At 40.6% G+C, this 24,532-nt stretch overlaps 1 protein-coding gene across 9 annotated transcripts in view; it reads right to left on the bottom strand.

The window, feature by feature from the left end:
* Positions 1-1,394: 1,394 nt before the first annotated feature.
* dlgap4b (discs, large (Drosophila) homolog-associated protein 4b) overlaps positions 1,395-24,532 on the bottom strand; it is a 102,369-nt gene continuing 79,231 nt past the window's right edge. For 3 of the 9 annotated variants that reach the window (XM_062483760.1, XM_062483766.1, XM_062483773.1), the window contains 9 exons: positions 23,689-23,778; positions 22,239-22,410; positions 20,788-21,040; positions 11,944-12,371; positions 11,219-11,307; positions 10,346-10,854; positions 8,999-9,090; positions 3,865-4,041; positions 1,395-3,159 (listed from right to left, as the gene is read on the bottom strand). In XM_062483760.1, the coding sequence (XP_062339744.1) occupies positions 2,914-3,159; positions 3,865-4,041; positions 8,999-9,090; positions 10,346-10,854; positions 11,219-11,307; positions 11,944-12,371; positions 20,788-21,040; positions 22,239-22,410; positions 23,689-23,778 (2,056 nt within the window). In that variant the 3' untranslated portion in view covers positions 1,395-2,913. Of the gene's footprint in view, positions 3,160-3,827; positions 4,042-8,998; positions 9,091-10,345; positions 10,855-11,218; positions 11,308-11,943; positions 12,372-20,122; positions 20,276-20,787; positions 21,041-22,238; positions 22,411-23,688; positions 23,779-24,532 lie in introns of all 9 variants that reach the window. The other 6 variants (XM_062484256.1, XM_062483842.1, XM_062483929.1 and 3 more) reach the window with 6 other exon arrangements.

Genomic DNA, 24,532 nt, shown 5'->3' with positions numbered 1-24,532 from the left:
CAGGAATGTGTTTACCACTTTCTCCACTGCTTTAATGTTCACCATGTCAAGTATCTTGATTCCTGGTAAGGAATCACATCAACATCAAGTTGCAATCCTACAACAGCCACGCCACCCACAGTCTCAAATGGTGGATGGAAGATGAAGATTCAGAGAGAGGGGCAAGAAACAACCCCACCATTAGCAGCAACAGCAAGGACCATTCTCTTGCAGGCAAACACGACAGCAGACAATAGACAGCAATCAAGAGACGGCTATCACGTGTAAGGAGAGAATGGTGACCTATAGGCCCACTGGGCCAAACCTCTCTATTACAAAGGAAAGTGTTTGGTGTAAATTAAAGGTGCACTATAATAACAAAGGGTCTTATTTGCAGAAGCAAAGTCAGTCAGGTTCAAGCAATTCAAGTCAAGCAAAGCAATACTTAGAATACAGTGGTTACATAAATGCCCTAACTGATCTCTGAAATTGTATGGAAATTGTATGGATTGTAGGAAGAACTTCCTTAGCCCTGACATGCTCTTATAATATTGCTGTGATACTGTTGCAACATGAGTTGCCTGAAATAAACTGGTCCTTAAAGAACCTTTGCTCTCATTGGTTCTGTTCAAATTAGAATTCAGAAGGATACATATTCTGATCAACATTTTTTGTGGAAACTGTTGACACTGTTTTCTCTGCTTCAAGGTAATTACTAAACAAAAAGGATTTCCCCGGAGTATAAATTAATGTCACGTAAACAAATAAATTATATACTGCTACTACTATTTCAAGCATTGTTTCAATTGCTCAGCTATTTCGTTTTTGTAAATTCGAGCCCCCAAGGTGCTTTGTCAGTGAACATATTTTTTTTTTAAAGACAGAAATGTTGGAGGAGTCAGAGACATAGTATGTAAACAAACAATTTATAAAATGTGTGTCACGATGTGGAATCAATTGGTCTTGCAGGAAAATTTCCATATGTGATATCAATAATGTATTTGAAACACAACAAAGACACTTTTCACTTACATTTTCCCTCTAACAATATTGAATTTACCAGCACTAATTGTACATGAGCACCCACTAGTGGTGAATGAAGATACATGTTTCTGTGTATCTGAGATAATTCTGTGTTCCAAGCAGCCTGATTTTCTGCTCACTAAATACATGTGCACCAGCTCTGGAATGGTATGCTCTAGAAACATTTTGTTGTTGTGCTGTTCCAACTAACAACTAATTGTCTCAAAAAAATGAAAAGAGGTGTAATGCAGTATAGACCTATTGTTTTTGAATTACTTCTTATGAATTTAACTGTGAATTTAGCAATGAAAAGGAGCATATTGTGTCGGAGCAATGTTTTTCTAACTGAGGGTCTTTAGTTACAAAAACAATCCTCTGGTGGGCAAACATTTTTACTTGCAAAACCAAAGAAGAGAAATGTGAATCAACAACGTGCATGATTTTAGTTGATATAACTGATAATGTTTCAATTGTCACACGCACAAGCTTAGTGTAAGGTGAAGTACTGTGTTTTACTTTGAATGAAGCCGTTCCCTCACCTCTCCTTAAGTTGGCCATACCACACCAGTTTTGATTGTAGGGAGAACTTCTTTAGCCCCTGACATGCACTTATAATATTGCTGTGATACTGTTTCAACGTAAGGAGATTGTCTGAAATAAACTGGTTTGTTATAAAGAATCATTGCGCTCAATTGTACTGTGCATATCCCAACTGATTTAACTCTAATACAAATGTGTTCTGATCTTAAATGATGGGGGAAATGCTGCTCAAAATTAGTTTTTTGTGTGTAATTATTAAAATAACTATTAAACATAAGCTGCAGTCAATATACATGTGTGAAAGGGCAGACAGTGGCTTAGTGGTGTGACATGACTTCCTATCCTGATCTTATTCTAAAACCCAGAGTTTAACCTCTCATGTAAAAGCAATTAAGGTTAGTAAAAGAGTGTAGGATTTATGCTCATTGCCCATCCGTCAGTCGGGCGTTTGTACTCTATATAAAGGGTAAAGATATATATTTTTTAGGTTACCTCAATTTGGCCATAGACAATCAATGAAATGTTGTTGCTTGTCAAAGGATTATTGAATTGGTGGACTTTCTGAAATAAAATAAATGAAAACAATGTTTCTTGTCTAGATGCTCACAACTCACTCTCATTTAAGAAATACATAATCTGCTTCTGCGTGCAAGCATTTCAGCATTTTTACATCATACAATGTAAAAAAAAAAGAAAGAAAATAATTTGACTTAACAAACATAAAGGATTGGGAAGACATTGATAGCTGAGAATATGTAGTTTGTATTGTGTGTGTATGTGTGTATGTGCAAATGCAAGTGCTTCTCTGAGTAAATGTGTAAAACTTTGCGATGGCCCCAAAGTGGCGTTGTGCAAACTAGTCTATCAGGAAGAAGGTTAAGCACGAACGCTTTTAAACTCGGTTACTTATTAGAAGATCTCTTATAGCCATGATACAGGAATATCTAAAACAGTCTTTATATATATTCTTTAACAGATAATGATAACAATATTGTTCTCAATAGTAATTTCATAATTTTAATAATCAAGAATAGTAACAATTTATAACCAAGTTCATTATCTGTGGTTTTCAATGGCCGCCTGAAGAGTTTTCCCGCATATTCGTCTACACCCCCAAAGTACTTTGTTCATTTCTCTCACTTTATTTTACTATCAATGTTCCCACCAGGACAGCCTATACCTGCATATGTAACCATGACACCCTTCGCCACCCATGTTCTGAGAAACCTTGCTGGTGGTCTCCTTCTCAACTTTCTCTGCCTCCTTGTAACCATCTATTGCTTCCACTGAGATGAGAATCCCCACTCTTTCCATTTTCCCTACGTCAATCACAAGGATAGTTCTCGCTCGGTCACTCTATGTCTCCTTCTCTCAGAGGCGCGTCTGAGCCTCAGGGACGTAGATCTCGATGCTGTCTGCACTCTCTGTGGCGGAGTTCTGACGGACAGAGGCGGCTCTCTTGGCGGCCAGCAGCCGCTTGCGAGCATCCTGTCGCTGCTTCTCGGCTGAGGCCGACGAGGAGGTGGAGACAGAGTCGGCGCTCTTCTCACGGCCCAGCACTGGCCTCCCTTTACCAGGCTTCTTTGGCACTGGAGGAACCTGCTTTTGGTCGTCCTGTTAGGTTGCAGCAGAACAGCCAGACCACAAGGGGGTGGTAGAGGGTGAGAAAGAGCAAAGGGGTAGAGAGGGAAAGAGATGAGAAAGTGAGAGGATGCAAGGGAGTGTAGTAATAAGAAGCTTTTGTTAATAAAATTGGAAGATGCAGGACAATAACGGTGTGTTAATGGTGATGATTGGTGCTAAGCCTTTTACTCATTTGGCTTAAAGTGTGAAAAACATGGTAGACAACATAGATACAAACAAACATATAGATACATACATTCATACATACATACAAAAGACTGTAAATGACAACATGTTAGAGCAGATGTTGAAATAAAACTGAGAATGCCAATACACGAGACAAATCTCACAACCAAGACAGAAATCCAGCGAATATTCCATTCCATGAGGATATATATCTTTGCCATTCTCCACTGCAAACCAACATCTTGTACCACTGCATGCATGTCCGAAGTGGGGTTTCTAACCCCAAAAAAGACACTACACAAACTTCTATGCATGCGTAAGGAGGAACTGGTTCTGTCCAGATGCCCTCTTTACGTTGAGGTACAAAGCCCTTAAAGGGCTCACCACACAAGGAGGTGGTGAGTTGGGCAGGGGGGAGGTATGAAAAAGAAGGAATTGGTGGGGGGGAGAGAGGCCGGTTTCGACGGCTTTCCTACCCCAGCCAGGGCACTGGGCAGCAGAGGTGGGCAGTACCTTCCGCTCTGGGGGCGAGTGGGCAGCGGCCGAGGAGGTAGGCGCAGGCTGCCAGTCATTGGACTTGAGGTGGTACAACTCGTCAAATTTGAGGCTGATGTCCTCGATAGAGAGCTGCAGCAGGTCCCAGAAACCGGCCAGGTCCTGAGCCGTGGCCCGAGGGTTGGCATTCACATTCTGCAGGGGGAGGTTGAGAGAGAGAGGGAGATATGGGGGAGCAAAACCAAGTTTTTATAATGCTCATTAAAACTCTCAAGATCAAAGATCATAGTTTGCAGCCAAAATATTACACTGAAATCATGTTGTGTTTTCAGCGGTGAGGGTATAGTACAGTTAGGTCCATAAATATTTGGACACTGATACAAGTTTTATTATTTTGTCTGTCAAAATATATTTAAGTTACAGTTAAATAATGAATATAGGCTTAGAGTGCAGTCTCTCAGCTTCAATTTGAGGGTATTCACATCCAAATTGGAGGAGGGTTTAGGACTAACAGCTCTACAATTTGTATCCCCCTTTTTTCAAGGGAAAGTAATTGGACAACTGACTCAAAAGCTGTTACATGGACAGGTGTGGGCTATTCTTTGTTATTTCTTCATCAATTAGAGAGGGTACAGTTTCTGGGAAAATTGTGAGGTGTGTTTGCGTCTGTTGCAGATACGTAGGTCTGATTTTAAAAATGGTTTTACAACTAATATTTATGTATATATTGAATAAGTATGCATACTTATTATTTATGAAGATTGCATAGATTAAAAAGCATATATTGTTGCTGCTCATTTACACTTCGAATGAAACAGGGTTCTCCTCTCATTTCCCTTGGTGCAAGAGGGGATGGTGACAGGCTATGTGGCAGCCTCACATATTTGAAACAGTTTCATCAAAATGAAGAAATTGGGCAATCCTGTGTAAAAATGGTACTGACCTATATAATGACTTAAACTTCCTCTCACGTTTTTTCTTGCATTTACTCATATTGCATTTCATTACTTCAGAACCCCCTTTGAAACAAGAGGATTCTAATAATGTTGTCACTGGCAGTATCTTAGCTGGAATCGCGATTCAAACAGTACCATCTGAAAACTGAAAATATGCCCCCCAAAACGTAAATTAGCTTGAAATGCATTTCTGGAAAACTGGATAATATAACAAGTTTACTAGAAGTGATCATAATGTGTCACTAACAACCAGTGGCGTTGTTAGACATAAACCTGTACTGGGGCACAGGCCCCTATTCATATCCCATATCTTCCAAGCGTGTTGCGCACAATGCACTACTAGGCTATAGAAACTCCCCTTGCTTAACCCACTATACAACAGTTCAGGGACGCATGTTTGATATCAGCTTTGGCAGGGACATCCATAGTTAATGCAAGCATACAATTTTTTTTTTGCTTTATGTAATATTGTTTTTATGTTTCAGTAAAAATAAGATGATCGGTAGGCCTACCATTTAGAAACTTTCTTTAGTTGTTTTCTTAGCCTACCTCAATTCTGACTTGTGTGCCGAGTCCGACACCTGGACTTCTGTGTGCGTGCTGCAATGGTTATTTGGCAAGCTCAGAAGAGCTCGCTGACATTTACACGATTTATACGAGTCATTGTGATCCTGGAGGGAACATCAGGTCCAGCCAAACATTCCTAAGTGCCGTTGTACTCCCGGAACAAGTGCGTCTTGAGCCTTTTTTTGAAGGTGGGGAGACAGTCAGTGTCCCTGATGGAGGTGGGTAGTTGATTCCACCATTGGGGGGCCAGACAGGAGAAGAGCTTGTGTTGGGCGCTCTTGAGCGGTGGGACCACCAGACGGTTGTCAGAAGAAGACCGTAGGTGGCCCGGGGGTGGGGGGGGGGGGGGGGTGTAAGGCTGGGGGAGAGACTTGATGTAGTCGGGTGCAGTCCCGTTCACATGACATGCATCGGTTTGTGTTTTCGGTTAAACTGCTTTGATTTTACAAGCGTTGAGATACTGCGTAAATTTTTCCGGGATTATCAACCTAATTAATGCACTGACTAATAAAGTAAATTGTTAAAACTCAAACTTTAGATTTTACTGGGGCACAGCAGATTTATACTGGGGCATGTGCCCCAGTAAAAAGGGTCTAACGACGCCCCTGCTAACAACATACCTGTCTGAAGACTAGGGGGACATGTGACCAGCTATCCGTGCTGTAAGCATGGAAAACCGCCTTGCGCTTATCCACTCCAATCATTCGTATATTGAATGGCATCGATTGCTCTAAAGGACTTATGATCATCATTTGATTTACATTTACATTTAGTCATTTAGCAGACACTCTTATCCAGAGCGACTTACAGTAAGTACAGGGACATTCCCCCCGAGGCAAGTAGGGTGAAGTGCCTTGCCCAAGGACACAACGTCATTTGACACGGCCAGGAATCGAACCAGCGACCTTCTGATTACCAGCTCGATTCTCTAACCGCTCAGCCACCTGACGCCCTTGATACCCCTCTCATGGTTAATTGCTTTAATAATCTATCAGTCCTACCACAATAATAGCTCAACAGCGCAAATACAGGGAAAACAAAGTTGACTAAGTATTAGGTAACTGGTTGGTAGCTAGTACTGTAGCGGACTAACACGGATTGAGCACACCCAATTAACCCTTGTGCTGCCTTCGGGTCACATGACCCAAAGGTTCATAACAAACCATTGTTATGTTTACCCAATTTTACCCAATTCAAAAACAAATACAAATTATTTTCTTTTAACTTTCGCAATGTGGGGGGTCTGAGACAGCCCAACGGTTAAAAGAAAAAGCTTCACTTTGTTTTTCTATGCGGTAAATTTGTCGCAATACGACGGTGGGTCACAATGACTGATGGGTCAGAATGACCCGAAGATAACACAAGGGTTAAGCATGTAAAACGTCTGGAGTTGATTCCAGGTGTGGTATTTGCATTGGGAAAGCTGTTGCTATGAACCCACAACATGCGATCAAAGGAGCTCTCAATGCAAGTGAAATTGTCCATCATTAGGCTGCAAAAATAAATCCATCAGAGAGATAGCAGGAACATTAGGATTGCCAAATCGACAGTTTGGTACATTCTGAGAAAAAAAGAATGCACTGGTGAGCTTGGCAACAAAAAAAGGACTGGACATCCAAGCAAGACAACAGTGGTGGATGATTGCAGGATCCAGAGGTGTACAACACGCCCTCGCAGCCCCTGCAGTGCGTGGGGGCCCACAAAGAGCATACCATAAAAGGGAGAAAACCTCTCGCTTTATTCTAGGGCTATTTCACAGGGTTGAATTAGGGCGCATAGAACAGCACCCGGGCCATTTTCAGCCCAACCAATGTTACATACCCTATTCGGAGACCTTAAGGAACAGTGTGAAATACCCTATAAAATCAGTCAATGACCCCTTTAAGGCAGAAAGACCCACAAACAAACACCCGAAGACAGCTGCAGTAAAGGCCTGGCAAAACATCACTAAGGAAAGAAACCCAACATCTGGTGATGTCCATGGGTTCCATACTTCAATCAGTTATTGGATGCAAAGGATTCTCAACAAAGTATTAAAAATGAAAATCTTATTTTTGATTATGTTAATTACTTTATGTTAGTACTTAATTAATATTGAACCCCTGAAATAAGGGGATAGTGTATAAAAAGGATTGCAATTCCTAAATGTTTCATGCAATATTTTTGTTCAACCCCTTGAATTAAAGATGAAAGTCTGCAGTTTAATTGCATCTCGGTTATTTCATTTCAAATCCATTGCGGTGGCGTACAGAGCCAAAATAATGAAAATTGTGTCACTGTCCAAAAATGTATGGACCTAACTATACTGGTTTTCCATGTATGTATCTATGATTCTAAATTGATTTAACCAAGATCCAACCACAGTAGTGTGGGAGAAATTGAAGGATTTATCATTTGCATATCTTAATCCTAATCATTGGATCAAATATTTTATTACCATTACCATTATTTTACATTCTAATATCCATTGTTTCTACATATTGCAATGTTGAATTAAATTATTTAATATTTTGCAGTTTTGAAGGTAGGTCCCTTTTTACACAGTGTGTATTTTCCATGCCCTGTGCTTAGACTGGGAAGAAAGTTGTCAGGACCATATATGAAATATTACACTGTTATATAATACAAGGGCTGCGTTTAGTATTCATCCACCTTCTTTTCTGTACACTAACACTGTTGTTATTTTTGAGTTCCCACGGGTGTTCCTCTCTATCTCTGAATGGTGTAAACAGTATAGTATTTAGACAATTCTGACACAGAGCCACCACTTACATAGAACATTTCACACTACACTTAACCAGCATGCACATAACATCAGACTGACATCATATTCTATTTTGGTCCTGATATCCTAAAAATCTTATATTTAACATCTTCACAACTTATTTAAACAATGATTGCACCACAGTGCGATTTATGTTTTGATTTAAACAAGATTAGTGGACTAAAGTCAATTTCACTGTATTGACTGTATTAGACAAAATCTGTAATTTGCTTTTAAGAGATTGGATTTTTGTGGGTGGAAGCCAGGTAATGCCAGGTACATCTAATGTAAAGGCCTATTGCACGACTACTGCAAATTAAACCAACCTCCTGTTTCAATCAGGGAGGTTGACACTGTCAATCTTTTAACAAAGGTTTGGCAAAGTAATCTAACTACTTTTCTAGTAATCTAGAAAGTGGTTAATCTGGAAGTGTATAATAAATGAGTATTATTGCTGTTTATGAAAATCATAACATTTGGATTATATTCTACACCAGTAACTTTTTTATTATCTAATTATAATAATAATAATAAAAAAACTCATAATAATAAGATTACTTGTTTTAAAGCAATTTGAAGTCAACACATAATCAAATTGCTCGTCATGTAAACATATTGAATATTGGCTATTGACAAATGTCTTCATATATCAGTATCGCCATGAACCTTGAAATACACATCTAACAGTAGTTACTACAAACATAATTTGTGCGTATATCAGCTGTCAAGTTTTGTCAGATTCTATGCATAGATTTGTTGGAAATGGTTTGGTTTTATTGTGAAGGAATGTTTTTGTACTGAAGTTCATGTGATGTATCTTCTGATGTGATGATGAATGTGCTGGGATGTGGTAGCTGGTCCTTACCAAGTTTTGCTCACACAGTCCTCTAAACTGTTGGAACTTCTGGGACATGAGGAGCTGAGCGCTGCCTACGGCACTGCGGACCTTTCCCAACACTGCAAGTTACAAAACACACATGAGAAGACGCCAGCAAAACTGAAACACAGACACACATGCTTTACAACACTACAACACTAGGAAACACTATACAGTAAACTGCATACATCAACTCTCCTACAAACAGCAAGCTGATGTAACAGCAATTATGTAAAAGGTGTAGTTCACTACATGTAAAGTAGGCACAAATACTAATGTCAAGTAATGTACAGATACTAAATAAAATGTACAGTAACACTCTTTTTATATACAATATACTGCATATGTACTATAAGAAAACAGCTATAATTATTAAGATATTTTATGTACCTGCCAGTTGGTGTTGATGTGTTTTATTTGAACTTTAGTCCAGACCACATTGTTGACCTACTGCCGTCAAGCCAAAGTTACCAAGTGGTCTACACTGGGCATGCAACTAGCACACCAGACAAGGATATTTTAGTTCCGAAGAGGTAGATTTAACACTTTGTGCTTGACACAAGCAAAAAAACTAAAACAAAGCTATGATGTCTAGACAAGAGATAGACGATTTGGCTTTTCCACTGCCTGGTCATAAGGACTCCACTGGGTGGCACTCAAGGGGATTACAGTATAATGGACAGTAATATCCTCTTAAAATGCATCTGAGCCTACAGATGATGTATCTATTTAGGGTAAATGAATAAATGTAAATGTAGTGAAATAAGGTGTTTCGGTAGCTCTATGTCAATTAGATTTTTTGAAGACCTGTTTTACAAATATATACAGTCTTAAAATGAATCCATGCACAGTTAACATTCTATCACACATTCTGGCAAAGACAGTACCAGCACGATTATGTTCTTGGTCTAGATTTTCTGATACGATCATACTTTGCGGGCCTGCATGTTAGAGTATGTGTGTATGCGCATGGGTGTGTGTGTGTGTACAGTGTGCTCTGCTGTCTGACTTGTCAGTCTTATGTTAAAGCACTAATCTAATCTGATGGTTTAATCAGGTCCAGACTAGATTAGTGTACTGTAATGCAAAAGATTAGGCCTGCTTGTGTGCTAACCCCATATATGAATGCCTCTTCCAACAAATTGTGGGTGATTGTGTGAAGAGAGTCTACAGAGAATAAACCTATTTTCAAACCCTTTAAACCTACTGATCAGGCCAACATTTTGTATGTAACATACTTGATTATATGAGCAAACCAACTTCTTCAACATAAATACCCCTTGTTTGACTGTATGAATGTCCAGTAAGGGATGGCCCACAGTATTTCTGTCTCACCCTCCTCTGAAAGTTGATTGTCTTTGGTCTCCTGCTCCATCTGCTGGCACCACCCTTCCATGCGACCCGTCTCCGCTTGCAGCAGCTTCAGGAACCAGTGGCCGTCCCTCCGACAGGGCGGTCCTCCACCACCCTGAGAGGCAACGCAGGGTCCCGCACTAGATCCACTCCCGTTTCCACTTTCCAGCCAGGGATCGGGAGGGGGCAGGCAGGAGGGGTCCAGTGCCGGATCAAGGCTCTCCGAGAATGAAGATGAGCTACTCCGTGTTGTTGAGCGGTTTAGGATCTGCCGAGGGGGAGGTGGTGGTGAGGATTCATGGGAAGGATCCCTGTTGTTGAGGGGACTCTGGCCCACTGGTGAGTCCATGGATTGGCTGGCACTGTTGACCATGACTTTCTTCTCTGGGAGCTTGGAGGTGATGGAGTTGGTCTGGAAGGAAGTGCTGGGGATGTCATTTGTGTCTGAGTCGGTTTCCTGCTTGGATGCCATGCTACTGGAGCGACTGAGCCTGGAGATGCAAACAAGACAACATAGAGCGTCGAGATGACAATTTCAGTAGTCGTTCAATAATACAGGCAGAGCTAATTAAATATTTGTTCATTAAATGACTATGCATTTGTGTGTAAACTAGCACATTTAGATGCATTCAAATTAATGGGAGATTTATAATACCTAGCTGCAGACTATTGTGCATGCAAAAGCGATGTTTGAAAATGAGGAAAATAAGGAAGGGATGTTATGTGTGGCATGAAGGACTTCCTGGCATTCAAAACATCTTTGAAGAAGTTATTCTGCAATGAATAACTCTAATGAAAATCTTATCGTATAGTAATTATGTATATTATAATTATAGATGGTCTATTCATACTTACTGCCACCCGTCCTCCACCTGCACTCCGATTGACTGGAATCTGGCCAATGGTGGTGTCTCCTCTCGCTGAACTTCCTGAATACAATCAACCTAACAAACAATCACTGATATTGAAAATGATATTTCATGTTTAAAAATAAATGATATTTCATGTTTAAAAATAAACTAATAATAATTTGGAAAATTTGGAAACTAAATGCTGCATAAAAGTTATGTTCTATCATGTGGGGCATCAGAAATTTTGATTCAATGTATTTATTAAAGTAGTTTAGAAGTGCAAATTCTTCATTTACATCAAGGTTAAGATTAGGTAACCCATACGTTGCAAGGAACCCACATTAACAACCAGTATATCTGAAAAGACAGACATTGGTGTTGGTCAACACTGGTGTTAATGGGTTCATGAGATATGGATTGTTATCTATAGTTACTGATACACTGATGTTTACTGGAACATTGTTATGTCATTAATTCTAGCAGCTTACAGTTTTCTATAGATCTATAATCAAATTCACAAAAACAGTGTCTTTTTTGTTTGTTTTTGTCTGGGTTGTTTTTGTCTGGGTTGTCTGTCTGTTGTTGCACCACACTGTAACAGGTCTGAATTCTCTGTGAGTTGTACTTAAAATGTATATTAGTGATAGTATACAGCCTTGCAGACTACCTTGTAATGGTACTGACACCCTTATTGGCTTACCGAACCAGGACTGACCACAACCACCTCACCTGAATGCCAATGGAGGAGAGCTTCCTCCGGGGTACCGAGTCCACTAGGAGATCCTCTGAGGCCAAATTGAGCTTGCCTATGCTCGTCTTCAGTGGCTCGTGCCCGACATCAGATGTGTCTGTGGAAGTGCTGGTTGTGACGGTGGGGACAAAGTGGTCCCGGGGAGTGGCCATGGGCACAGGGATGATCTGTGGGGCACGGGAGATGCCCCTCGCCAGGCTGTTGGCACGGGTGCTGTCGAGGCTGTCGGACGAGTTGCTGTGAGCGTGGCTGGATTGGCTGTTGACCTCGCTGTGCCGGTCCAGGTAGTTGTCCTGGGCCGACTCGGTACTGCTCTGCACCGTCACAGAGATGTAGGGCTTGGAGGTGGTGCGGGGGGGCACTGGCGGGGGCGCTGCCTTCTTACAAGTCGTTATGCATGTTGAGACTACAGGAAAGAAAAAGAGGACAGGAGACAAGAGGATATATTTGTTTTGTTATTGTCTTTAACACAGAGATAGCTAGTTTTTCGACCAAAATTGTTACACAGAGAGATAGCAAAAATTATGTATTCTAGATTTAGCTACCAAACTAGGTAATTTTTTCAAACTTGTTTAAAATATGTCAACCATATGTTGCAACAATACATTATATATATTCCTGCTGGAAAGATGAACACCCACATATTCAGTAAAGTATAGCAACTTTGCAATAATTCTATGTTAGCCGAGAGCCTACTTTGTGTTTACTGTTACCAGAATCCATAGAGTAGGTGGTGTCTTTTGATGAACCCACATGGAGATTCATCCATATCCACAGGCTACAAAGGCCTCAGCAGAACAGAGTTTGATGTTGGGACTTTCCAGAGTAAACAGGCACATTGAGTGGGATGTTGCCATTTCATTGTTAAAATTGAAACTTTGACACATCATTGGATACCCTTCTGGAAATCTAATTTGACTTGGTGCTACAGAGGGATGCATGGAATTTTAAGCCTAAGCAATGGTCAGGAATGCCTGCCGAACACCTGACACCAACACTTTCACATCCTGCCATGAAGTTCATCACCAACAAGACATAGCAGTTTGGTTGAAATGGACCTCATACTACTCGATTAATACAGGTAATTTGGTAAATCCTTACAAATGTAAAATAAATATTTATCAAAAAAAATGGTCATACATTTTGTCTCATCTTGTCTATTGTTCCATATATCTTTGCCCATAGCCCACTGCTTGCCTGAGAGCTGTAGCCTGGCCTCGCTAGACCAATTTGGAAATTAATATTTGGTCTGGAATCTCTCTGATTATGTTCAATTCTAAGGGGCGTTATCAACAGGTGCAGACCAAAATTCCTCTGGACACAATTGGATTGATACACCCAATCCGAGCAACAAAACATAATATTAGTTATTTACCTAAATGCCTCAATGGCGCTCCTCTGTACAGTCTTTGTATTAAACCCGTCCCCTCTCAGATAAACGAGATGTGATTGGCCGGACCAGATTCAAGTCGGATGGAAATCTATTTTGAATGGGAGGATTGCCAGACCCATTTGCCAGAGCAAATAAAGCCTGAGCTTGAAGATATGTCTGGTTCCCAGGCAATGAGAACTGCATACATTACACATTGTTAACTGACTCTGGGTTATTTGACAGTTGGCTTCGCAGCAACAGAGGACAGATGTTTACTGTGTGGACCATTCTCTGAGCTTTGATGCAAGAAAGTTTAATCATGTTCCACTCCTTACAAAAATGAGGTGTGCATGTATTCAGGCTATGGATACGGCCCAATCACACTTGGGGGGGCTCCAAGTAGATTGGACAGAAGGCCAAATATACCATAGGACAGAAGCACATAAATGTGTCCAGAGGAATGCAACCAGAGAAAGTGCTCGACATGGTCAGCTGATTTAATTTGATTCTTTCCTATGAAAAGTCAGTATGATGTACTTGAATGTACAACTATAATGTAGCTGTGCTATCAGGTAACACAGACTGCATCTGTGAAATTATGCAATGACATATTATGTTGTTTCAAAGTCTGTATCTATCAAAACACAGACTGTTCCTTGGCACAAACCACTATTTGAACTGTGCACTTACTAAATGCTGCACATTGCTGAGGATACAAATATGACCAAAAATAGACACACATTTAAATACATAAGGACAACCCAAATAAAGTATGTATTCATTTGGTTGTAAATCCCATCCCCAGACTGAGATTTTGAAATGCCTTGAATTACAAAAATGTGAGCTTGGAGTCTGTAAACAAAAGAGTTGTGTGTCTAAAATGTCCCTTCACCTTAGCTCCTGTAATTAAGTGTGTGAGTGTGCTTTTTTTCATGACAAAGTCACATAAGCTCATTCAAGCGACTTATTAAATGTCATCTTGCTTGCTCTTGCTTAATTTCTTCATTTCAATGCTTGGCTTTATGCTTGTTCATACATAATAAAAAAATGATAAAAGTACAGTAAATGTCAGAATATGAAGCCTCAGTTGTCTCCCTGACACTGTTAGCATTTTCAGTTAAAAAAGGGAAGTTTCTCCTCTCAATGTGACCTCAGATTATGTGGAGGTCACCCAACAGCATTTGTCATTTTTTAAGGTATTTAGCAGTCAACACAGGGAATACTTTGCACTTGGAACCCAGTTGTTTTAGGGGCATGTATTTTTAAAGACTTGTCATATTTTACAGATCATTTTACATTTCAGCTTTTTAATTCAATTCTTTCCCCATTAAACTGTGTTGCAACGTATGTAACTGCTGTTGGACTATGAATATGCAAAACTATTTAGTGGCATACATACACATAGGCCCATATATCATTCCTATCCGTAAAACATGATTGCTAAAAAGTGTACTTTTATGATACAGTATATATGTATTTTCTTATTATTTATGGTGGCCACATGCCATTTTGGCCCCATTGTGGCATATGTGGTTCAACAGAAGGTCTTTGGTAACGTCCAAGCACGTCCAGACCCTGCTGGTAAAGGTTCCTGCTTGCTCCCTATAATGATGGATTTTTGAGAGGCCTGTCATCACAATGACAGTTATGTGACATGCTGTCTCTGGTCCAGCATTCCTGTCTACGGTGGTGGGCCAAACCTGTTGCCTCACAAGGCCAACACGCCAGGCTCACAAGGCCAACACGCCAGGCTCACAAGGCCAACAGGCTTGTGGTTTTTTGTGTGTGTTTTTCTATCATCACCCTGCCCCTTGCAATGGAAGGAGATGCATTTCAGATATGCAGGACTGTATATTTTTCTGAATTTAATTCAGCTTGTTGGCATGTCCAATTATTGCTCATAATTTTGTAGACTTGTAGTCTAAAAGTTTACGACCATGCCAGGCTCTCCTCTTCCCTCTATGCATGTCTCCCCCCTTTTTATAACAATCCCTATCTCTCATCATTCCAAAAATATTTTATGAAGTATTTCACTTTATTAATGCTTCTTATAGTGGTTATGGAATTGGACCGCTTTATTGGGTATAGACTTACCACTGTGCAGAAGCAATATTTTCTGGTCAAAACTGGTTCAAAGTACTCCAAGCTGCCTCAAGATGGCAGGGACTTAAACCTTGATCCACTGACTGAAAGTCCAACCCCAGCCATCAGCAAAACAAACACCATTTTAGTCTGGGCTACAGAATGTGTCCTAGTACAATAACAAACAACCAAACAAAGAATTTCCAGCCAATTCATGGGAAATGTTCTCCAATAATAAATAGGATTATCTGATTCAGGACCATGAATAGATGAGCTGCCTGCCAGAAAACCTGGTTGGAGGTTGGTTGAGGCTGGGGAGGGTGGTATTATAGATGGGTTTGGTCTCCTGAATTGCAGCTTTGCTTACAGCTGATGTCTCAGCTAACATTTAAGCACCCTGTCGTGGTTTGAGCTCATTCATGACAACACTAATTTCCACACTGCATGTGTTCAGTCAAATGCTGCTTACCATAACTAAATGCAATGTACTGTAGCACAACCACAAGGGCCTAAAGTATAAATCTCCCCACCTCCATCAGAGACACTGACTGTCTCTCCACCTTCCAGAAAAGGCTCAAGACGCACTTGTTCCGGGAGTACAACGGTACTTAGGAATGGTTCGCTTGACCCGATGTTAGTTTCCTCAAGGATCACAATGACTCTTGCTCAGAGACTTGTTGCTCTTGTGGTTAGTGGTAACTGATTTAAAATTGTTTGTACTCGCTGTGATATATTGTTTTTTATTATTGTTGCTTGTTCTTTTTTTTTCCACAGGTACACTTGCACTTATAGCAGTTCATGTTGTTTAATTGTAACTTGTTTAACTACATGCTCTTATGGTTCTTCCCTTTGGCACTTACTTTGGTTGTTCACAATGTGTGCTTCATGTTTTGGCTACTCGCAATGTTTTGTGGCTATCTCGTTGTTATGATCAGTGACCTATGCACTTTGTAAAGCTCTCTCTCTTGGAAGTCGCTTTGGATAAAAGCGTCTGCTAAATGAATAAATGTAAATGTAAATCTGGTACCAAGGGAAGCATCATACCTTTGCGATTGAGACTATAGTCAGAAATAGTTTGGGTCCAGAGTCAGAGAAACAGAATCTTTTTATTAAATGTTAGTATCCATCTTCAGATGTTCAGTACCATTGGAAAGCTTAGAGTGTCTCATGTAATTACAAATGCATATGTGGATTTAGCACATGATGAAACTAATTGTCAAATAAACTATTTGTATAAAGCCTGTTTTATTCATGCTCATCCACTTGTTACACCAGTTGAGACATTTCACCAGGAGGGCTGTTGACCCTTGACCTTGATCTGGTTACAACTAGTCAGGTGGCTGAGCGGTGAGGGAATCGGGCTAGTAATCCGAAGGTTGCCAGTTCGATTCCCGGTCATGCCAACTGACGTTGTGTCCTTGGGCAAGGCACTTCACCCTACTTGCCTTGGGGGAATGTCCCTGTACTTACTGTAAGTCGCTCTGGATAAGAGCGTCTGCTAAATGACTAAATGTAAATGTAATGTAACTACAGTGCATGCTAGTGTGCACAAAAATTAGCATAACTTGTGGTAGAAATAAAGTATTTTGGAGTACTGAGAGAGTCCTTTCTAAATCTCCACAGTTCAGTTTGAAATTATACAGGACAAAGGTGTAATGGCTCATTTAATGTACCTTACAACATATTTTCAATTAATTCCACATTAGATAGCGCTTTCCAACAATTCAAGGGCTGAACAGTATTCATTGTCCTTGGGAGTAGACATATTGCTGCAGAGAGGAGTAGACTAAAAGAGAATGGAGGGGGTAATAGTGAAAAACGATTTCCCCTCTCTTTTCTCTAATCAACGGTTTCCACCCTGTTGCCAAGTGGCCCATTGCCTCTCCTGCTGACCCGCTTGTGTCATTTAATCTAATAACAACCACAATACACTGACAGCCTTGACCATCCCTCTTATGGTGCTCTCTGGCTGCCTAAAACATCAGATCAGACATCTGCCAAAATGGTTAGCTTTCAGAATAAAAAAGGCTTGAATAATTCTTTCAAAAAACTAAAATGTTATAGCCCCTTTTACAAGCAATGTCACAGCGGGCTTCACAGATGCTCACAGATCAACCTATAACCAACCTAAACAATCAGCAACACATTCCATTCCTAATACCACAGCAATAGAGATGCAGTGGGCCGCTTGGCAACAGGGAGGAAACCGTTGATTAGAGAAAGGGAATCTTTTTTTTCTCCCTCCATTCTCTATTCCTTTACTCCTCTTTGCAGTAAAAGTCACAGACTACTGTACTGTCTTACAGTAACAAAGCAACGTATGTGTCATAGTAGACGGCAGGGCAATAGTTGTGCATACACTAAAATGAACAAATGGGCACATGTGTTTCTGCTGTCAACACCAGAAAGCCCTGTGGTAGGAGGGAGATCCTTCCAGCAGATCTTGCCACCAATCAAAAACATTATTATTTTAATAGTGGAGGAGTGAGAAGAGAATGCTGGATGGAAGAGCTGTTGCAACATGCTATAGATAAAACTAAAAATGGGTAGTAAATCAAATGATCAAATTGTCAGGTCATAAGTTACTTCCTATGTGAAACTATGACAATGACATTGATAACTCCATGAAACAATCTTCTATACAAATATTTGAATAGTTTATATTACCGCCTTATTAGTTTTGTTCACCATATTACATAATTCAATTGACTAAAGTTGTCTTTTCCCAGTATTGATTTCTAATAGGCTATACAGTTCTAAGCATATTCAATCTCTGGGAGTAACAAAGAAATTTGAGCATATGCTATTGTACATGATCTTGCAAACTTGACTGTGTTAGTCGGAGACTTAATACACAAAAGCAGATTTAAACAAAGCTGACGCTAACTGTACCTACTACATTTGTTACACCGATTATGTGTCTCAGAATATAGCCAATATAAATTAAAACACAGAATCTACGTGACAATAATTCCTACAATATTACACTGATGTACATCAGAAAACAACTATAAAACATAACTGTAAAACATATACAGTATAAAGCCGTCAAGAGGTAAGGCAAGACAGATTCAGAAAGCGTGAACACTCACCCTGTAAGAGAACAAAATAAAGCATCGATATGGCGTGAGCTTGAAACACCTGAGCATTTGAAAACAACCCGTGTCGACACAGCGTCTTTCCATAACAAGATCAGCTGATTTTGCCTTTGTTTTGCCTACAGAACGGTCAATTTAAACCGACGCGACAAGGATGGAGGCGTGGCGACTCATGCTGAGTGGCGCCACTGTCTGGATGTAAAACAATATTTCAGAGCACGTGCGCGTATGAGACTATTTGTAACTTTGTAGATACTTTTGAATTAAATTGCCAGTACGGGTCAAAGATGCACGGCTCAGACAGAATCTAACTTCTAGGACATTGCTTTTGCAAAGGATACTATAAGAAAAATAACCGTGGCGACAGGGCGTCAGTCATACATTTGGAATCTATTCCAGCATTTAGTTAAGAATCACGCTTCTAATAGATTTACTTTTTGGTAAAGCAATGCGCACAATCACTGATCTTGGACATAAAGATTAGACTTCTGAAAGGAAATAATACACCCCATGAAATAGCTCATTGACAGCACTAACCCCACAATTAAACAGCCTTAGATTTTAAATATGAAAACGAAATATTTTAAGATGCTAAAAGTAAATAATGAAATATGAGATAAAATTCATCAGTGAATGTATAACATTTACATTAAGTTAAATTAATTAATCAGTTTAACCAATACAATTTTATGTCGCCCATGTTTGCATGTGCATGAGGGAAAGAGAGATAGATAGATAGATAGTGGGAACCAACTACCCACACCCACTCTTCACTCACTAATGCAACAAGAGAGGTTAGTCAGATGTGACTTAACCATATCCAGGGTGCATGAAGAATAAGGAATCTGGTACTACTCTATCAGCCTATTCAATGACCATTTCATGTTACAATGGCAGATAAAGTAATCAGTCTAAAATAAAAAATTTCATTAGCTTTCATATTGTTCTAAATATTACTATCCAACAACAACAGAAATCCCCAAATACTTACAATACTTGAGCTTTCAAGAGGGCAGCACATGAAATCTGTGTTGAACCATTCACATGGTTTGGTGTATAAAACATGTATTCAATCACCATCTTCTGTGTTTGTCTTCTGAGTCTTATTCTTGGCCAGTCGATCAACCATAAAACTGTTCACTTCTTCTCTGTCTTGCTGGTGAATAAAAGCAATCTTCTTAAGTTCCAGAAGTAAAAAAAAAAAACTACTTTAGTTTGTAAAGTATTACAGTATATTTTCCTACAGGAGTGCCTGGAGGCCAGACAGAAAATAGTTTGCAATGTTATTATATATATCTTATTAAGCTCTTGACAGCTTTATACAGTATGGAAGTATTCCCACGATTATATCTGGCTTTATGGTAGAATTTCACATTGTGAAAAGCAAACAGCAGTTATACTCATACTTTTGACAAAGAAGACAGAGAGTTGCGTCAATAGTGCCATTTACTTTTGGCCAAATGAATTTCTTCAAAGTGTATTGCACTACGCAAATTGAATGCTTACAAGAGAAGTGTGTGTGTGTGGAGGGGGAGGGGGGCGGCGGGGGGGGGGGGGGGGGCGGATTCAACACAAGTTGTTCAACACAAGTTGTTACTTTGTTACCTGGGAGAGTGGCAAAGATGCGCTGTCCCTCCGCCCCCAAACGTTGAAGGAAAATTGCAAGCTGTTTATCCTTTGGGGCTTTATCCAATCCGGAGGCTATCAGGTAAGAGCCAAACTGTTCTTTCCATATCTTCCATGGGAGGGGAAGGTCTCCTAGCGCGGGTGAAAAAGGCTGCATTGGAGCCAAAAATCCCTGATCTGCTCAGTTTTGAGCGCTGTGGCTGACAAACATAGTCAGTTCCGTATAAAAACGTGCCGCCACTTGAAGGAGTGTGATTAGAACAACGAACCACAACTTGGTGGGGAGGGCTACTTCGTCAATTCTTTTGAATTCCATCCAACGGGGAGACAATTTTCAAAATAAAGTGTGTGTAGAATGTAACATCAAGATAGTCTAGGTAAGTGTATCACTTCCCGACATAGCACTGCTCGCTTAGTTATTTCATGATTACCACCCTTCTTTAACAGTCCTAGCCTACCTAACCAGGGTCAAATACATATCCTTTTCAAATATGTGAAATGCTGTTGTGCTGTGGTGCTGTTTTCCTTCCAGGAAAAATCTAATATATTTTGTATTCCCACAAGTAGAACATAGCACAATTTAAACATTTCAAATATTTTGAAAACATAATGGCTTTAACTAAGTCTATTGTTGGAGTACTTACCAGTGCTAGTACTATAGGTGCGAACTGTGGTGGCGGTGGGTGGGGGCGAGTCTGAGTCCACAGAAGCAGTGTCGTCGTCCTGGGAGCAGCCAGCCTGAATGGCCCTCAGGTAGCTATGGCTGCGGGAGCGGAAGCACGTGGGGGTGGGCAGATCCGGTGGGTCGATGTTGTCCTGGGAATGCGACCGGGAATCTCTAAATGCTGGTTCAGAGCAGTGCTCCTCGTAGCGATTGCTCATCTCCAAGTCTCGTAGCTGGAACGAGGAGAGAGGCAGGTTGGCAGGATGGCTTGAGGGGCAAAGAATTACACAGTATTGCATGGCTGTTCTAAGTAAGGCAAGATAGGGAAGGTTTATCCTGTCAGTGGTTTGGGGTTCACACAGGAGCAGTACAGCTGAGGGTCTGGTAAATGGTTACTCACATCTAGGTGACAGTCAAGGTTCAGATGGGGACTCAGGGCAATAAAGTGGATCCAAAAGTACACTGCAGTGAATTGAGCTACAGACACTAAGAAATGTTTTTCTGGACAAATGCAAATATGAGACTGTAACCCATTCAGAAAATAACATGATAAAATAAGTCTATTTGTATCCTAACAATCCTACGAATTGTATTCTGAATCTTAAGGCCTTCACTTTAAAGACGATTGCATCACACTTGTATCAAGTTGTCAAACAAACAAAGAAATTTGATTAAACTTATGTTGAAAAATTGTGCTATTCATTCATATTTTAAGAACCATAGTCACTCCATAGACTGATAAAAATGTCTTGTTAACTGAATAATTCACATAGCCCTTTAGGACAAAAGAAGCATGAGCGTAGGCTACAGTGTAGGCATAATGTATTAGGGTGAATTTTCTAATTCATTAGAGTACTGTCCATCGCAAAAAACAGCAGTGAAAAGCACCCAGTCAAGTATAGTTTGAATTGGATTCAACTGTTTGATTGTACCTGTACGTGTGTTCACTTGGTCACTCAGAGGAATGTCTCCAATATGCTAAATATGAATCCCCTCTCATTTTCCAAATTAAATTACAATTCCCCATGACCTGTAACATGTACTATAAGACAAGTGGTAGCTAATTTGACAAGCCCCTTGTGAAAGAAAGGGGACAGTATTCTGAATGTGAATCCTCGTTATTCTAGTGACCTTGTCACTGGGTTATCTTTATGTAATGGAATTAATTGGAAGCATATTTGCTGGGGTCTCCGTGTCCAAATGTGTAGTATTTCATAAAGACAGATTATTTAGAGATCAACTTTACGTCGTCTTATGAGCTGGGTGAGGTTCAATATATGGCTGCATAAACTTACTGCTGTAATATCAGAATACCATTTATTACCTTTAGTATGATTTTTGTTGAAAACCAAAAATAGGGACATAAAATCAGACAAAAACCTCAAAGGAAAGGAAATCAACTTCAAGTATTAGACCTTGACCCTATCCCACCTGCTGATGACCTCTGACCTGCCCCATGCAGCTGCTCCTTCCCAGCGTGCTGCAGGCCTGACTGAAGTCCTCTTCATCCCAGTGGTTGAATGGAGAGCCCCCTGAACTCACAATACAATCCAGGTTGTCCAGGCTACGGTTGTTGGAGAGCTCCCTCAAAGAAGGCAGACAGCTGGATGAGGGAAGAAGAGAAAAAGGTCCAAGGGTAGAGGAGAATTACCAGAAATCAAGGACATTATTATCACATTTATATCACATTTAAGTTAATAACTTCATTAACGTATTCATGAACACCTGTCGTCAGGTCCTGAAGTCTATGAATCTCTCTTACATTTCATTACAGCATTCCCCCGTACTGCCCCAAGCGTGCAAAGCTGATGATTCCTGGTGAAGCGTTCTGATGTTCAGGTCCATATGATAATCATGAGAGCGTTAGGTAAAAAACTAATCCTAAATCCATTAACAGTGAAATAGTGAAAGACGTCTCTGCTAAAGAGCTATCTGGCACAAAGAGATAATCATATGACCCCATTCTGTCCTGTCAGAATCCTCGACATATATGGCTGAATCCCATTTCTCTGTCTTACCCCTACCCCTTACCCCTTCCACTTCGTTTACCCCTAGCCTTTGTCCCTCGAAACCGAGTGTAAGGGCTATGGGTGAATACCCCTATGAAGTGAGACACCACTTGGTTACGGTTACGTCATCTAGCACGTATCGATGTCTCCAAAGCAAGTAGTGTCATGAACTGATATCAAACGAAATTAGCTGCGAATGGAGTTTAGTTAAAACTCTAGACATGCATGGAGTCCATTCAAGACTAGTCAGAGAAATGCGGGACTGTTGTGCAAATCAGCAATGTACCGTTAGCGTAGCAAACTAGCGATTTTTTAACATGGTTGCAAATATATGTACAGGACTGTGTAGAGCACAAAACAAGTCAAATTTTTTAATCGATTAGTTAAGACGAAAATACATTTATGGGACTCTGGGTGATCTGGCCGTCATTGTTGCCGGTTGCACAGTGTATTCTGGGTATCTCCTGGTTTCAAGTAAGCTCCCGAAAATGCTTGGTTTTAAGGGGTATCTACCCCTTCCCCTTAGCCCTAACACTCGATCAAAACGAGAATTGGGATAGCCCTTACTCTCACGTGAACACACAAAACTAAGGGGAAGGGGTAAGGGGTAGGGGTAAGACAGAGAAATGGGATTCGGCCATAGACTGGACCATTTGCTTTTTGAGTCATCTAGGAGTAGGAAAAGCACATGGGTGGATAGAGCTTCGAGTAGGCAGAAGATTACATGACATTTGGCATGGCATTGTTCAGGGGCAAAGACACATGTCTGATTGATTTATTTATTCAGTAATTGGTTGATCAATTGAACATCATCCAATTAGATGCAAGCGTAAGCAGGCCCCCTTGTGGTGACTGGCTAGTCTTGCACTGACCTGCCCAGCTGGTGGAGGGAGGACACACTCTGGAGAGGAGCCCACAGAGCCTCCAGCTCCCCCTGCCGCATGGCGTAATCCAGGGCTCTGCTGCTCATGCCAACCAGGGTGGGGCATGCCATGGAGGGATAGCAGCAGTGGACGTTTGGGGTTTTAGCAGGGAAAGTAGGGTTAATGTCGAATTTGATTCACTGAAATAGTTTGAATTAGATTTTTGAAATTTGCTTGCTCCCCTGCACTTCCCATTTATTTTTATTTTTTTATGGATTAGGGCTGTGTTTGCTTTTGCTGATGCTGCCTCCTTGTACTAAATTACTTATTGGTATCTCACTTCTGCTGTTTGTGGTGGAGGTCCCTAATAAACCTTCATTGCCCGAAACACATTTGAATTTTACATTTAAAGAAGAATGAACAGGTGGTAATGTGGCTTGAATTCTTCATTGATATCATCCAACGGTGAGGTCAACACAGTTTACATATGCATCCTTCTGAGAGCATGTCATTGAAAGACAAAGGGACAAAAACCCAGTCATTTGAAGGAGATTTGGCAAGTTTGTAGTGATTCAATGTCTATGCTTCAGCAGAAGGCAGTGTCACATGGTGGAATCTGTAATCGGGGTGTCTGCATCATTCCAGCCAAGCAGTTACGTTGCAGGAAAAGGATTGTAGAGGAAACCATATCGTTGAGAATGTGGGGAGTCTGACAGTGCTTAATCCCACGCATGAGAGAGCGCAACTTGCCTGACTGTGTGTGTAGTCATTATGCTGTGCAGGGGACTGCTCATTAGCATGCCAAGAGATAAAGCCTGGCAGTCTCCCCTCTTTATGTCACACCTCTACTTGG

The sequence above is a fragment of the Osmerus eperlanus genome, chromosome 1 (assembly GCF_963692335.1).
Source record: "Osmerus eperlanus chromosome 1, fOsmEpe2.1, whole genome shotgun sequence".
In the NCBI taxonomy this organism is placed as follows: Eukaryota; Metazoa; Chordata; class Actinopteri; order Osmeriformes; family Osmeridae; genus Osmerus; species Osmerus eperlanus.
The sequence above is the reverse complement of the archived record's forward strand: the minus strand, read 5'-3'. Positions and strand labels throughout refer to the sequence as shown.